This window comes from Dicentrarchus labrax, unplaced genomic scaffold (genome assembly GCF_905237075.1).
Source record: "Dicentrarchus labrax unplaced genomic scaffold, dlabrax2021, whole genome shotgun sequence".
Lineage (NCBI taxonomy): Eukaryota > Metazoa > Chordata > Actinopteri > Moronidae > Dicentrarchus > Dicentrarchus labrax.
In genome coordinates this window covers 3,203,124-3,219,476 of record NW_026136720.1, presented here as the reverse complement: position 1 = coordinate 3,219,476, position 16,353 = coordinate 3,203,124, and the positions used below count along the sequence as shown (strand labels likewise).

Sequence of the window (16,353 nt, the reverse complement as noted above, 5' to 3'; positions counted from 1 at the left end):
AGTTCAGTACTGTAGATACAGGGCATAGGTCAATGCCATAAATACAGGGTAGAGGTTGATGCTGTAGATACAGGGCATAGATCAGTGCTGACTATTTGAGTAAGTAACAATAATGATAATCTTAATATTAACTTTAAGTTTTAGTGAAGTCTAATAATTTCAGCACATTTTCTAACATAATACAATGTCTAATATAATATAATATAATGTCTCACAAAATGTACGTACATGCAGCAGTAAAGTGCCGCAGCATATTAACTGCTGTCAGACTTAAGTGTTTTTGCTTGTGTTGCTTTGTCGTTAAGTAAAAATCATAGTATGATGTGCAAATACTGAGATGAGTTAATAATTATAAACAAACAGTAAGAGGGAACAGAGAAGAGAACATGTGGAAGTTTAGTTTTAGGATAACACGTTTATACACAAGCAGAGTAACAAGTGAAAGGTCAGAGGTCACAACACCCAGACTGAGAGTGAGCGATGAGAGTTTTTACCTTCTGTTTGTCTCTGCAGGTCGGGCTCAGGATTCAGCCCTGCAGACACTGTCGCCATCGTGTTCTGCTCCACACACAAGTCTCTTACTCTGGGTAGGCACACACACACACACACACACCTAAACCTTAATTTAACTTACATATGTATGTAGTAATAGATTACAATTGACACACATGAGTAAACAAGTAGTTTTTAAATTGTACTTGTGCTCTTTACGCACATTTTTGAACCAGTAATCCACTTTTTAATAAAGTGACATCTCACACAATGGTCTCACCTCTTCACATGTAGAGGGTTGCTAGGTTTTATGGAGTTTCTCAATGATACTACTTTAGGTGAATCTGAGTTTTTCCAGTTTAAGGTGTTTCATAATGTCTCTGATCATCATGATGTAAGTGGGAGTTTGTGCCTGTTTCCAGTTCAGAAGGATTTATCTGCGAGCTAAAAGAATCAGAGAACCTTGCCAAGGTGGAAGTGTTGCCAAGTACCCCAAGCACAACCAACACAGGTCACGTTCTGCCGCATGTCCCAGGATATCGGACAGAGATTTAAATATGGAGTTCCAAAAAGACCTTTCTTCTGACCACGATTCGATGATGACAGAGCAAAACCCAGAAGAGGTGTCATAGAATCAATAAAAGAGAAGAAGATGGATGTTTTATTAGAATCTCACAGATTAAATTTAGATTAAAGCAACGTATCAAAATATCTCCCTGTGTCTCCCTCCAGGTATCCCCATGTTAAAGATCGTCTTCGAGGGCTACGAGCATCTCTCTCTGATCTCAGTCCCTCTGCTGATCTACCATCCGGCTCAGATCCTGCTCGGCTCCGTACTCGTACCGACCATCCGCAGCTGGATGACCAGCCGTCAGAAGGTACACACACACACACACACACACACACACACACACACACAATACACACACATGACAAGCGAAAACTCGTCGCTCTGCTTCAAACCCTGAGGACTCCATCACTGATCTCAAACTCCCGTCTTCCTCCTGAGAGAGCCGGCTGCATTCCAACACTAACCTCGTCACCTTTTCTCCTCTCCTACAGTCTAGTCTGTTGTTGAGATAGGGCCGCATTCCAACACCACTGACCTGAGTGAGTAGACAACTGACTCCAAAACAGTGACTTAATAAACTGATCTAATTAAAAAGAAGCTGTTCATGTGGCCTTGTGACAGTGTGTCCAGCAGGCCCCTCTGGGTTTTCTACCCCTGTTCAACTGATATGATATTATATGATATGTTATATGATATGATTATTATTACTCCACTGGGTCTATTAGTGTCTTAAAAACGAGCTCTGAGTGCAACAGCTCCCTCTGCTGTCAGGAAAACAATCTACAAGAATCTCCTGCTGGACTCACTGCTGCAAACTCACCAGCTGCACTTCAGTAAAGCTGTACTGGTTTTAATGGTGGTGGGTGTGGTGATGATGAGGAGGAGAATTATGCCAGAAAATTACTGTAAAACACCAATCAAAGAACTAATTTACAAATACTTTGAGTTTAGTCAAACTTTTTTTTATTTCTGATGCACCCCAGAGAGGCTTTTTGAGGCTGATATGAATCATAAATAGATTGCTTAAATTAGATTTTAAAGGGTTGTGATTAAGATATATACTGAACTGGACCTTTTACAGATAAAAAAACATATATTTTTGACTTTTCTGTACTTCTACTGTAATGTTCTTTTTTACAGGAATAGTATCAGTGTTACTAATCAGCTGATATACACACAGATACAATTAGGGCTGAGACAGTTGGTCAATTAACAATTTTAATAAGCGATTAATCATTTATCATTTGCCATGCTAATCTGATAGTGAGGGTCTGCTTCTCTTCATACTGCTACCTTTGGTCAGCAGAAATCTGTCTTAACTAGTTTCTCTGGAACTTATCGATTAAGTTAGTCTGGGAAATAATAATAAAAATAGACACAAATACTCATCACAAATAATCAGAGGTGACATCTTCACGTCTGGCTTTGTTCAACCAGTCCGACACCCAAAGATATTGTGTTCACTATCGTCTATGACAAAGAAAAACGACTAACTTTGACATTTGAGAAGCTGGGACCAGGAAAGTCTTAGTCTATCTCTTACTCAAGTTACAGAACTGGTTTTCTCATTTGTGTGACCAACAGTCACCGTAGTTACTGAAGTGCAATAAAATGCTGTGACTGTTGAGATGTAACAATCCCTACTGCACTAAAAGATAAAAAGAATGATTTTTGTACTTTTGCCAGATGCACAAACAAGTGTAGACAGTAGTGACAGTACATGTTAAAGCCTCCATCCTACATGCTGTAAAGGATTCTTTCTCCAAATGATTTCTCTCATTCATCTGCTGGTGGCGGTGGTGGATTCTCTCAACAGACTCCATTTGGAAATTCTCTCTTTTCAGAACTGAATTTGAAACTGCCCCTCGCTTCTTTCTCTCTTCTGTTTATGTTCTATCTGAATCTCTTACTCTCTCACTCTCTCACACTTTCTGCTCCTCTCTCTCTTTCCATTCAGGCCGTGAAACTATCAACTCTTCAGCCCATCTGACGAAACTGAAACAAGTGTTTTGGTAGTTCCGCACAAGTGTGTGTGTGTGTTTGTGCTGTGACTGTGGACTACGGTGAAGGGATACAGCAGTACGTGCCTTATTACAACCAATCAACAGAGACCTCAGCCCGACGGAGGGGACGAAGCGTGCCAGTCACCTCGATATTCTCCGTTTCTACGACAACGAAAAATTCTCAAAAAATATTTCCATCATATATATATTCTTTTATATTTAAAAGAATCAAATGTACAAGTTTATTTTTATATGAAGTACCCAAAAATTTCTGCAAAAAGAGGACAGCTGTTATTCGTTTTTTAAGCACACGGAGAGTTTGTTTTGAAAAACAGCACCTCCCAGCAGGAACAGGAAGGATGGAGTTACTGGGACCATTCTTTTTTTATTTCTCTTGCTATTTTTTCACATTTTTCTAGTATCTTTCTTCTAGCTGTCACTGCCAGAAAGTGTGGACGTTTGTTACTTTTATGCTCTTGATAGAAACAAATGAATGCTGGATTATCAGACATTTAATATACAATTATAATAATGACAGCTGTTTGGATTTTTGACACTTTCTTAAAATAACATTTATGTTTGTTGTTAAGAAGCAGTCCAGTAGGGACACCTTTGAGGTGATGGTGTGGAGTTAACAAATGATCTATCCAAATGAAGGTATGATGGGAAGAATGTTTCATTTAACACAATATCATAATCTTTCCTTCTTTTATGTCTGTAGTCTTGCATTATTCACACATTTCCTTCATCTGTTTTTATATTTTTGTCTGGATCAACTTGGATTCAACTAGGACATTTACAACTTGCCCCAATAAGGAGGCAGGATTATGATCTGTGCTCTTATCAAGCAGGTGTTATCCAGCACAGTAAAAACATTTTTGAAATAGCTAAAATTGCACAAAATATGTTGAAAAAATTTACATTATACATCTATATGTAGATGATATCCTGTTTTACATCTATGGTAATGTTTGCCGACATCGTATTGATCACCAATTACCATCTCTCAATGCTCATAATGTTATGCTAATGATGTTTCGAAGGTATGTTTTCCATAATCACCATGCTAACATTTGCTAATTAGCACTAAACACAAAGTACAGCAGAAGCTGATGGTAATGTCGTTAGTTGTGAATGTATTTGGTTATAAAACAGTGTTGGATAAAAAGTCAGGGGATCCCCAAAGTTATTATAGTTCATTCTGAGGTGACATGTCTGTCCGAAATTCATGGCAATCCATCCAACAGTTGTTTAGACATTTCACTCAAAACTACAATAGCTTGTTTGCCCATGATGTAACTTTACTGCGTTCCTGTGGTGCGGGTGGTCAAAAACAAAACAAAAAAGCCTGTTGTAAATCGTTTTGTTCTCTAAACAATCAATCTTAGAAACCCCAAGGAACTTTTTATCAAGTACCAAAAGTTGTTGACACAAATTGAAAAATGATAGAATACTGCTTCCGAGTACTTCTGTGGACAGGGCAGCAGCAAATAGTAGTTTAAGTGTATGCTATATTTAGAATATTTTCATCACTTTAGCTTGCTGTCAGCCTTTTCTGATGGGGAACTGAAGCACTATATCAATATCCTCAAAGTCACCAGACTCGTTTAACAAAAACAGTAATGTTACCTCACATAACACAGGAATTGCTGGTCTAACAATACTTTGTTCTACAGTAACTAACATTAGTTCGGATCAAAATGAACTTGTTAAAACACAAAAGTCACACTATAACATTAACTCATGAATGCAGCTGTAGACCAGAAACTTTCATCTTCTGCAAGCTAAGATTGCTGTTTTTGTCAAATGAGTCTGGTGGCTTCAGTTCGCCATCAGAAAGGCCAAGTCTTTAAATTCAGCTGATAATCGCGTCCAACATAGGTGGTTTTCTGTTTTGCTCTTTCTCTCTAATATCGTTTAAACTAGCACCGAACAAACTTTACTCCATCTTATCCATTCTGTCTGTCACTTCCTGCCCTCCATCTGAATTTAACGTGTCATCAGTATCACGAAAATTGCAAACAAGCTATTGTCAAGCTCACAATGGCACAAGAGGAAATGACAGGGGACCACCAAAGTCTATAGGATTCATTCTCTGGGAACCATGAATGTCTATACAAAATTCCATCGAAAACATTGTAGTTGTTGAGATATTTGACTGGATGAGTTAGCAAAAATCACCAAAGTACTTGGGTTTCATCATCTGGGTACCATGAATGTCTGTACCAGTTGTCATGGTAATCCATCCAGTACTGTAGTTGTTGAGATATTTAAGACCAAAGTGGACTGACCAACAGACTGACATTGCCATTCATATAGCCACGCTACAAGCAAGGATAATAATTAAGGTCTTGAAACAGGGTCGTCGCCTGGTAATCAAACTGATTTAGTCAATGATTGAGGCATCTGGAACCCGATTTGTCCTATTCAGAGGGATGACAGTGAATGTATCATCCATGAAATACTTATTCTCAGTCCATTCATACAAGGCTCACAGTATTTTTAGCCAGCGTTGGTCGGTTTGTGATGTTTTATGGACCAGACTGTCAAACGCGTATATAACAAGGGCTTGTCTTTGCTCAGGGGCTGGTCTCACTACTTAGCCTTACATCCCTCTGATGTCAATTCTGATTTCCCCAGGACCTTTTTATGAAGATATTTGAGGGCCTCAGCTCTCTGAACAGCTGATTGTGTTTCTGTTGTAGTAGAGGACAGAATTAGTATGTTAACTTTACCATAATTTTTTCCTAAATCTGTCTACTTTATAGTAGCACCCTGACCAACCATGGGAAGCTGCTAGTCTAGTGATCAGGACATGATGCCTAACAGGCTTCCCATTAACATACACTGCCACTGGATTGTAACTGTGTGGGACATCCAACTATCGTAATATTAGCAATCCCTTTTTCCACAATCTTACCTTAAATCTGCAATAATTGAAGTTTTTTGGCCACTTGGGGGCTGTGGAAACAAGTTGTGCAAACAACAATGATATATTATTGCCTTTTAAATTAGAAATACTTAGTAAAACAGTTGTGTATTTACACATCCAGCAGTTGTAGAACAAAATTATCATTGATTTGTAGTCAGGTTTGTGTCCACCTGATGAATCTAAGTCCAATATTCACTCACTTTTAGCTCAGTTTTTTGTCTCTACCAGCTCCTGAGGGAAATATCTGACTCTTTAGCTGCTAAATGCTCCGTTATGTTTACCGGTTAGTTGTCTGTCTGCTGTTTGGTGCTGAACAGCAGCATCTTCAGGCCAAAAATTACGATGTGAACCAGAACAGTTAAGTTGTGGACCACAGCGAAAACAGTGAGCTGAAACTCACTACAAAGCTCCATAAAGCAGAAGGGAGCTGCATATTCAGGTGATGATTCTTTGTAGGTACATCACTACAAGTGACATCTTTCACATTGTCATTTGATATATTACTATAATGTAATGTTATAAATAAAAATATCTGTTATAGCTGCTTTAAACAGGTGTTTTATTTGCCTAACCTCAACCATACCTTAATCATAGTCTATTTGCCACAGCTACAGTCTTTCCTGTAGCTGCCAGGTGAAGAAAGAAATGAATTTAAAAACATTGGCCTTGGATGTTAAAAGACATTGTAATTGAACATAGTCTTGTTCAAGAATCTTCATTGTTATGTCTGACAATAGGGTCAGAGAAGCAAAAGTCTATTTCTTGAATAACCTTCACAGAAACCTTTTACCAGAATGTTTGTTGAGAATGTTACTGATTTGATCTACAGACACAAAGAATGACTTCAGCTCCATGTTTTCAGCCTGGTTTATGTATCTCTAACAAACAGGAGTCATCCACTGTTACTGTGGAGGTTATTAAAGCCTCTACAGCGCTAATGCCATTTCATTGGCTGTCCAGTAACAGTTGAGTTTATAGTCAACCTCTGTCTGTTTACAGTGTTATTGTTTTGCCAGTAGTATATTTTGGGAAGAAAGATGGTCAACTGGGTATGTATGGGTCTGCTCTGCTGCTTGTTTACATAAGAAGGTATAAGGAAATAAACCTACAAACTTTGAAAATTGTGTTTTTTTTCTGCTTCACACTGCGACTATACTCACCAAAGCTGTAAGCAATGAGAAAAATATATCCATGGCACACTTTTATCAGATTAAAAGTGTAAGGTCTGAGTATTTTTGCAAATTATACCAATATTATATACAGGCTACTGGATAGTGAAGTTTTTAATTATGATGTGATGTGCTATGTCTATGTTCTGTTAAATGATTCCCTATAATAATGATAATTATACACTCCTGCACAGTTAACACACTGTTGAAAACCAGATTTTATCCTGCAACTTATACAGTGCTTTGAATAGCTTTTTCTTATTTTCTCTTTAACTCGTGAACACCCCTGTATGCAATCAGTGTTCTCTCTATTATAATATGTAATAATATTATATTCATTCCTCCTCAGGGTGAGTTTAGATACAGTAAATATGTAGTAAAACCTTAAATTTGTTGTCTGGTCAAATTGGAGAAACACACTCTGGGAATTATTGGCAGCTCATTAATTTCACTGACCCAAAGTTTTTGGACAGATGGCTCTTCTGTCACATCATTTGGATGAAGTAATAATAAAATAAGACTGTGAAAGCCATGCCAAAAGACTCTAGAGGCCTTGTGCCGCTTCTAATGCACAACCCGACCCACGTGATTTGAAATTAGTAAGCAACCAGCACTGCCATCCATAAAACCTCATGCTGCAAGAGCTAAAATAAAGAAATACACATATACTGAATATAATACTGAAAATATGCTTTATTATTATGTGCATCCATATGATTTAACATCATTTACAAATAGATTAAGTAGTAATGTTTAATATTAGTTTCAGATTGACCTCGTATATAAACCTCAGTGGGACAAAATCCTAATTACAATATGCAAAGGTGTTAATTAGTTATACCTCAGCATGCAAATCCTGAATTTATACAAAAACATTACCTAATCATACAATTGTAGCTGGACTTACAGCCCCTGTGTCACTATCTTCATACTCCTACAGTGGTGTGTGTTTACACAGTTTTTATCTATCTTTCTGATGCATGCTAGATACAAACAAAGAATCCACCAAATGGTGTGTGTCATCCTAGCTTTGTAAATTTCCTACTATCTATCAGAAGGCAGATTGTAGTTTTAGTTCTCTAAACATGTTGGAAGCAGACATCTCTATTGGGAGAAATGTTTAGCCAAGAACATGTTGTTGATCACAAGTTGGTTATTTAAAAAAACAAGAGTAAAACTCCTGCTACCTCCTAATGGTCCCTAGAAGCTCCAATGAATAGTACCATGAAGTGGGTGGAAGAAAGTATGAGTTAATAACTTTTATATAGAGCATTGGTTGTGCAGCTGAAGGTGAAAAATGCTGTCCTAAAGTTGATATTTTGGCCTAAGGGTGGCCCTTTCACTGCAGTCTATCATTACTATTTGTGTACAAGTATAAAGTCTGGCCTAATGGTTAGCCTATATAGTCATAAATGTGATTTATCCTCTGAGGATCATGAATAGCCATAGCAGATTTCATGACAATCTGTCAAGTATTGAGATGCTTGTGAGGCACTAAAGAGTTGTTGGAGGAAACATTTTAATCTGAATGTCAGGTGGACTGACCAACATTGCCAAGAGATTAATGCTCTACCATCAGCTTGTGTCAATCTTAAAAGCTAATTGGAAAGGCATGCTAACTAGGTACCAATGATCAAAGTAACTTTGTATATTTGTATTTTTTAAGTTAGTAACAGAATGATACACCACATAATTTTCACCTCAGTTCAACCTAATATTACTAAGGGCACCTTAAACCTATATGATTATTTCTACCCTTACAGCAGCTCTGATTTCAAGAAATGTTATGGTGTCTTAAATTCTCTACAGCATGTAGGTAGCTTGTATTTCAGTCTCCAGGTGATGCCAGTATATCATACTCTGCCAGGAGCACAAAACTGTTCTCTCTGATTCTCCGGACTCTGACCAAATCTCCACACTCCTGGACATGGATCATCCCTCTCTCTCCTCTCCCATGCTCTCTCTCCCTGTGGTTCAGCGTCACTTCTGTCCGTTTGCCACAGGACTGACGGTACATGTACCTTACCCCGACCACAAGCACCATGCCAAAGCCAGCTGAGCAGCCCAGAAGCATGCCCAGCTCCCAGGCACTGTATCTGGGGATAATGTCTGGATGCTTCCCTTCCTTGTCTGAAGTTCCAGAGGGATTTGAGGGACGTTTGGATTTAGTATCAGTGTTGGGAGGATTTGGTTTCAACTCATGGCCAAAATTCAGTTTGAAGTTTGGGTCAAGGTTTGGATGGGGTTCAGGGTTTGGGTGAACCACTGTTCTTGGTGTTGGTACATTGAGGTTTAGCTCAGGATCAGATGACGCAATGTAGTTCTGAATTAGCAACCTCTGACCTAGGGTGAGTTGCTGAGAAGGCACAGGGGTGGCGGTGGATGTGAGAGGGTGATAGAGAGAGCGACGGGGTGCTGGAGAAGGTTCGGGGTGAGGGGAGCTAGACTGGTAGGACACCAAAGAAGAAAAGGTGGCAAATGAGTTGGAGGGAGATGAGGAACCCAGTGAGGAAGATGTTGAGGTAGAAGTAGAGATGGATGAGGAGGAGGGAGGAGGTGAAGGGGGAGAAGCAGCAGAAGAAATGGAAGAAGGTGATGAAGCAATGGCGATGGAAGAAGAAGGTGAGGGAAAGATTGAACTTGTGATAGACTGGGAGGAGGTAAATGGAGATGAGGAAGATGTAGATAAAGAAACTGAGGAAAAGGGAGTTGATGATGGATAGTGGTAGGAGTTCAAGGAGGGTAGGGATGAAGAGGTGAAGGAGGTTGGCGTAGGGGAGGGAGAGGAGGGTTGAACAGAGGGAAAATGAGGTGGAATGGAGATTGGGAAAGGAGAGGGGGGAGCAGAAAGAGCTGGAGCAGTTTTGGGTTGCTTCTTCATTGAAGAGGAAGATGAGAAAGAGGAATGTGTAAAAGAAGCGCCAGAGGGGTAAAGAGGAGTGGAAGAACTAGAGTGAACAAGGGAAGAGGCAGGCAAAGTATAGGTGGAAGAAAAGGATAAAGAATGTTTAGAGGAGTGGGTAGACCCTGACAAAGAAGATGGAGTGGCTGAGGGAATGGAGGCAGGGATTGGACTCTTGGTTTTGATCTTTCCTTTAAACTGAAGATCTTTGACCTCTTTACCCTCACTCAGAATGAAGGTTGGGTTAGAGCTTGACATGAAGGGCAGAGGACTGATGAACTGAGGAGTTACTGAGATTTGAGTTAGCTTCCACATAAAGGTGTGTGCCTGTGGTGCACCAGTTTGAGAATGTGGCTGGGACCACAATTGGGGGGAGGTACTTAAAGCCCTAGGTGGTTTGTCTGACTGTGACTGGTCTGTGTGAGAATAGCTAGCTTTAACTGCAGTTTGAGTTGCAATAGTTTGGTGCAGGGCTGGAAGAAAACTGTTCAAAGGGTGAGGCTGAGCAGTTGTTTTAAGCTGAGGGTGAGGTGAACTGGCTTGCCTTGGTGTAGTTTTAGATCCAGATGGACTCACAGGCTGGTAGTGGGATGAGACATAGAGGATTTTGTTTTGAAGCGGCTGGAGGGATAGAGGGGGGGACTGATTGAGGGATGAAGTTGTGTGGGACTGGAGAAAGGACTGAAGAGTAGGAGATTTGGATGGGAGAATGAGGTTTGGTAAAGAGGGCTTGGACTTGGAAAAGGGCGTAGACAAAGATTCCTGGGAGAAGGGAAAGGTCTGACTTGTAACTGTTTGACCCTGAAGAAAAGACTTGTGTGAAGATGTTTGGGAAAGGAGCAAAAGCCTGAGTAGAGGATTCTGGGCCTGGGGCAGAGACTGGTTACTCATTTCATCCTTGATTAGACTCATCTGTGACTTTGTTAAGCTTATCCTCCAGGGCTGTGATGAACTACTCTGGGTCTCCAACTTTACAGAACTAGTTTGGTCCTGGATTGGTCCTGTTGGATTTTGGGATGTGGGTCTTGGGGGATTTGTGCTGTGGAAGCTGTAATTGGTTGAAGGTGTAGCTGTGGTGGTGGTTTCAGGATTTATTGTTTTGTCTTTTGTTTCAGGAACAGTTGGCAGTTTTGGATCCTGGAAGTTTATCTGTTCCTCTTTTCTTTCCATCTCGGCATCGTTCAGAGGGTGGAGGGAAGCAAGGGAGAGAGGACTGATTGAGGTTTCCACTGTGATGTTGGGCAAAGGAGTGGTAGTAGCTTCAATCCCTTCAGCCTCAGCTAAGAGGTTAGAGGCTGTGAAAGGAAGGTGTTTGGACGACGAACGAGAGCTTTTGGGGTACTTGGTATGAGTTTCAGTACCTGCCTCTTCAGTCACACCTGAGAGGGATCCTGAAGTTGTACCAGTCTCACTGTCGTTAGTAGCATTTTGAGGAGACCCTGAAGTCATAGAGCTGTTCCTTTCATTCACCGCCTCATTTGTCAGGTGGTCAACTTCAAGGGATGCCAAAGTTGCAGAGAGGTTCATCTCCAAGACTGGATGAGTGACTTCTAATGGTGTTTTCTGAGATTTGTAGCTTTGAGTTCCACTGCTTGTGGTTGTAAGGGGCCCTAGGGTAGTAGCAGGACTGGCTGTCTTGTTTGTTTTTTTGAGAGCTGTGAGACAACAAGATAAGAGCAAGGTATTAGTTATAATGACGTGTGGATAGAGAAATAAAAAGATAGTCATCTTGCCTTGGCCTGGAGTTGCATCTTCTGACTTTCCATAAATAACCACAGACAACCTCTTCCTACTTACCAGAGGGGTATGGAGTATTTTTTATAGTATATATGATGCAATGTACATCCAGCATTACACAAATTGCGTACCCGGTAGAGCAGTAACTTCATCTTCCTGTAGTGCAAAACTTGAATTCCCTCCATCCACGCCTGTGATGTTACTCCCTCTCCAAGGACTACGGCTCCCATCACGGACCACTGTAGACTCGATCCCTGCCCAGTATACAAAGTAAGACTGCACCACTGTGATGCTGGAATGACAGACAAAGAAGTTTGTGCATTGCTGAGTAAAAAACTATGCAATTGTTTAAAAAAGCTGTGTAAATAATAAACCCTGAACCTATACAAATGGTAGGCTCATACTTACTAGAACCTGATGTCGCCCATCGGTACATCAGGAGCCCTCCACACAAACGAGAGGTTTCTCTTCAGTTGTTTGTCAGAGTGCGTGAGGGTGTCGCCCTCCGAGAGGCAGCGCAGGGTGTGTGTGCCAGGGGGAGTGAGGGTCCAGGAGCCACCCATCAGCACTGGGCCCAGTCTTGTAGACCTGACCCCAGCTCCAACTCCAGTCCTGGCTCTTTCCCCGAGTCCAGTCTTGCCCTCCGCACCCTTCACACTGCGAGCCTGGAGCAGGAAACCCATGAAGTCCCGAGAGCTTCGGACAGTGACTGAGCATACATGTATGGATTCCAGAGAAACAGAAGAATAGTTATCACCGGAGAAGACCGTTTGCTGAAACATAAAAAAAAATGTCAATTTAGATTTAGGTCAGTTTCAGTCAGAATCCCCTTTGAAATCAGACTGGTGTAAACACAGGGGCCGCCAGAACCAACACGAAATAAAAGTCCCTTGTAGCTGGTGCATTCATTAGTTAGTTACTTTTGTTAATCTGAAGTTACTTTACTTTACCACTTAATAGGTTATTTTTTACTTCATAATATGTACATAGGTTAGTTTGACCAGTATGTTAATTAACTGTAACTAGCATTTTTGACTATTTGTCCCTGCAGTTGTAAATCAGTTCATTGTTACTCAATTTATGAGTTTACTGACACTTTATTACAAGTGACTAATAAAGCCAGTGAGTTGCTCGCTAATTGGTTCAGTGAGTTTAGTAGTATTAATAGTAATAGTTATACCTGTTACTAACTGTCCAGGCAGGTAAGATGAGGCGGATGTGCGCAGGGTGACATGGCTGTGCTTCGGGTCCAGGGGTTGAGCGCGGATGTGGCCGGGAATCATTTCTTGACAGGAGGCGTGGCTGGCACCACGGGAGAACGACAGGGTGGACGGAGCCAAAGAAAATAAGACCACACCCACCCCGAAACAGTGGAGGCTAGACTGCATCTCTACACACACAGCAAAGAGAGACAGTGGAAACAGTTATTCAATTATTTTCTCTTTTTGTCGTGAAAAGTAGTGTTCATGTTTGTCCTGTGATACAACAATGATTTTTTCTATTCGGTTTTTGTTTTTATCTTGAAGGAGAACATTTTGGTATCCAAATAAGAAACTGTAGTAGTAAATTTGCATTCAGAAATAAGGTTCTGCGAACCCGAAGCAAACTATATTATGTTGTGTTATTTCAGGTTTAATTTTACAGGCTTACAGTATAATATTTTATGTTCATGTATGTTAATCCTCATGCATTCACACTCTGGTTGTCTCACACTAGGAGAGTTGTTATTCATTGTGCCATGAGCTGCGCACATTTCAAAGACCAAGGCTGTCTCCTGTAGAGTAGGGCTCTACAGGAGACAGCCTTGTGTTATGACTACTATCAGACATTAGACGTCACCCATAGACACTCTATGTGAAAGAGGCATATAATAGAGTGATTTTCTTTGTTCTAGTTAGTTGATTCTCGAGACAACTCGGTTTGCTTGTATCCTGTGTTGATGCAAATAAATCTTACACGTGAAGTGAAACGGTCAATTCTCTTTGCTTTCTGTGAGTCTGTGTCACCATTTTGGGTACCTTCAATGGGAGTTTGTGGTCTTTCACTATAGTCAGATAGCTACAAGTTTATGTCAGATAGATGTTGATTGAGGTGCATTGAGACAAGAAAAATTAAACCACAATATTTGGCAAGCCAGCAGGAGGACAAGACGGGTCCCGGTTCCGTGCGGACAGCCCTCACTCCACCACAGACCGACCACCAAGAGTGCTCAAAAGGTAGGCAATTTTTTGCATATGGTGTTTCTGTCTGTGGAGGGAGAGAGCAGTTTGTGACTCCCGCTTCCTCCTATGAACGTAAGAAAATAAGGACCCTATGACACTTGTTTATTGACTCCAATATGCTACTAAATTACACAAAATTATATAGAATTATATAAAGCTAAATTGTGTTTCATTGATTTAGATTTTTGTTAATTTGTTGATTGACTTATTTCATTAAAGTGCATAACTGAATTGAATTGCTGTTATCACAAAGCGCGTTTCATGCATGAGCTGTGTGTGTTCTTTCCAATGATTTTTTCCTGTCTGATTTCTGTTAGAAATTTCCTCACTCTGAACAAACTGCACTGCATTTCTCCTGTGAGAGGACTCAGGGTTTCAGGGGAAGGCTGGTGATATTCAACATCTTTATCTTTAAAACTCAGTCATAAATAAGTACTTGAAGTACCTTAAAAGGACTAATAATTCCCTAAATAATAGCTGATCAGTGTACTTTTTAGCAAATGTCACTCAAACAGGAGATAATAGCGCATCTATTTGGTGCTCTATCGCATATTTGGTGCAGCAGGACTGTGCATGTGGTACTGAGTCAAAGTAAATTACAATGTGTTCATGGTAATATTAGGCTACAGGATACAGACTTATCCTTTAATAATCCTGGCATTAAAATGTTCCCCTTCTGTAAATATTCAAATAACAACAACAACAACAATAATAATTATAATAATATATAATGAATTCATTTAAATCTAATTAACAATAAAGATGAAATGATATAGTTATATATAGTTATAGTTATCCAGAACAAATAAACAGACAGTAAAAGAGACATCCATGTCTTCATTCAGAACATAAAATGGAATGAAGGATCCAAATAAAATAATCCAAATATTGTTTGATCTTTAATCAGTCATTGATTAAATACAGATTAAGTGTTCCTCCTATTTGTTGCCTTACTTTTGTTCCTCTTTTGGGCTTTTTATTGCTGTTGTTGTCATTTTTATGCAGAATATTTTTTTTAACAAGATGTCACACATGAAGCAATTATTATCCTAAATGAAGAGTTTTAGAAATGAATGCATGAACGGCAGTGGCAGTGAGAGTCTGTCAGTTGGATGAATTTTAACCATGAGTATCCCTACCTTTTGGATCTTCAGGACGTCTTGTTGATGCTCTTCTTCTTCCTCGCAGTCTTCCGGTTAAGTTGTTAAGTTGTTGTGTTGTTGAGTGTGAAAAAGACTCTGGATTGTTTGAATCTCAACAGAGAGCAGTTAGTGTGAGTTTAAAGTTTGTTTAAAGTGTGTGAGGATGAGCTTTAGGTTTGGATTGATCTAAGGGTCCAGGATGTGGAGGGAGGGGGAGATGTAGAACCAGAATATGTAGAGCTGCAGGTGATTTCAGCCACCAAAGTTAGAAACAAAATTTGGATATATAACATTATAAAATATATAAAACCAGCAAATCTGCCAGCTTTCTAAACAGGTTTAACAAACTATACAATATCTAAGTTTCACAATATCTGCTAGATCAATATAAAGAGACACAACTAAACAGCCCCGTCCTGCATTAGTAAAGTACACAGTTAAAACAACCAAAGAGCTAATTGAACAATGAGAAGAAAACACTTAATTCGTAAATATTTGTATATTTATTATTTAATTAATTATGTATGATTGTTAAAAAAATATATAATACATGAAGAGAAATGTATAAAAAGTTATTAAAATTATGAGGAAAACACATCTCTGATCATTTCCATCATTCACAGGAAATAATCTGCTCAAAATTCATCCAAATCACTAATTTTACGCAAACTTTTTGCAGTTATTCACTATTTGTGTTAATTGTACAGTAACAATATGTCAGAGGTCATCAGTGCACTCAATTATAATTAAAAAAGGGGGTTGGAACGACTGTTCTAAGTCAAGACCTTTAATTGAAACCTCTGTTTGAAGCATTTGATTGTTTCTGACTTCCTCTGACACGCAGTGGTGCACAGAAGCTAATATGAAAGGAATTTCTTCCTCGGGGGAAGAATGAGAGGCTTTTCTAGTGGTGGTATTTCTATGAGATTAAGACCCCCGCCACACACACACTAACAGGATGTACACCAGCTGTAGCTCCAGGATCTCCCCACCACCTCTCTCTCTCTCTCTCTCTCTCTCTCTCTCTCTCTCTCTCTCCCTCTCTCTCTCTCTCGCCCCAATTACCTGCAGTGTGTTTGTGAGAAACAAGAAGTACTCGACCTTGTGAGGCGTATCTAGACAAATAATCCAGGAGTGGCACGAGGGTGAGAGAAATGTATTCGGATTTAATAGCCAACAATGT

General features: G+C 39.8%; 1 protein-coding gene across 2 annotated transcripts in view; it reads left to right on the top strand.

The window, feature by feature from the left end:
* The window catches only part of slc10a7 (solute carrier family 10 member 7), a 13,041-nt gene extending 5,922 nt beyond the window's left edge, over positions 1-7,119 (top strand). Inside the window, exons 10-13 of one of the 2 annotated variants that reach the window (XM_051381065.1) lie at positions 514-587; positions 1,225-1,370; positions 1,555-1,602; positions 3,021-7,119. In XM_051381065.1, coding sequence (XP_051237025.1) covers positions 514-587; positions 1,225-1,370; positions 1,555-1,575 — 241 coding nt within the window. In that variant the 3' untranslated portion in view covers positions 1,576-1,602; positions 3,021-7,119. The remainder of the gene's footprint in view (positions 1-513; positions 588-1,224; positions 1,371-1,554; positions 1,603-3,020) is intronic. The other variant, XM_051381064.1, reaches the window with a different exon arrangement.
* The last annotated feature ends 9,234 nt before the right edge of the window (positions 7,120-16,353 follow it).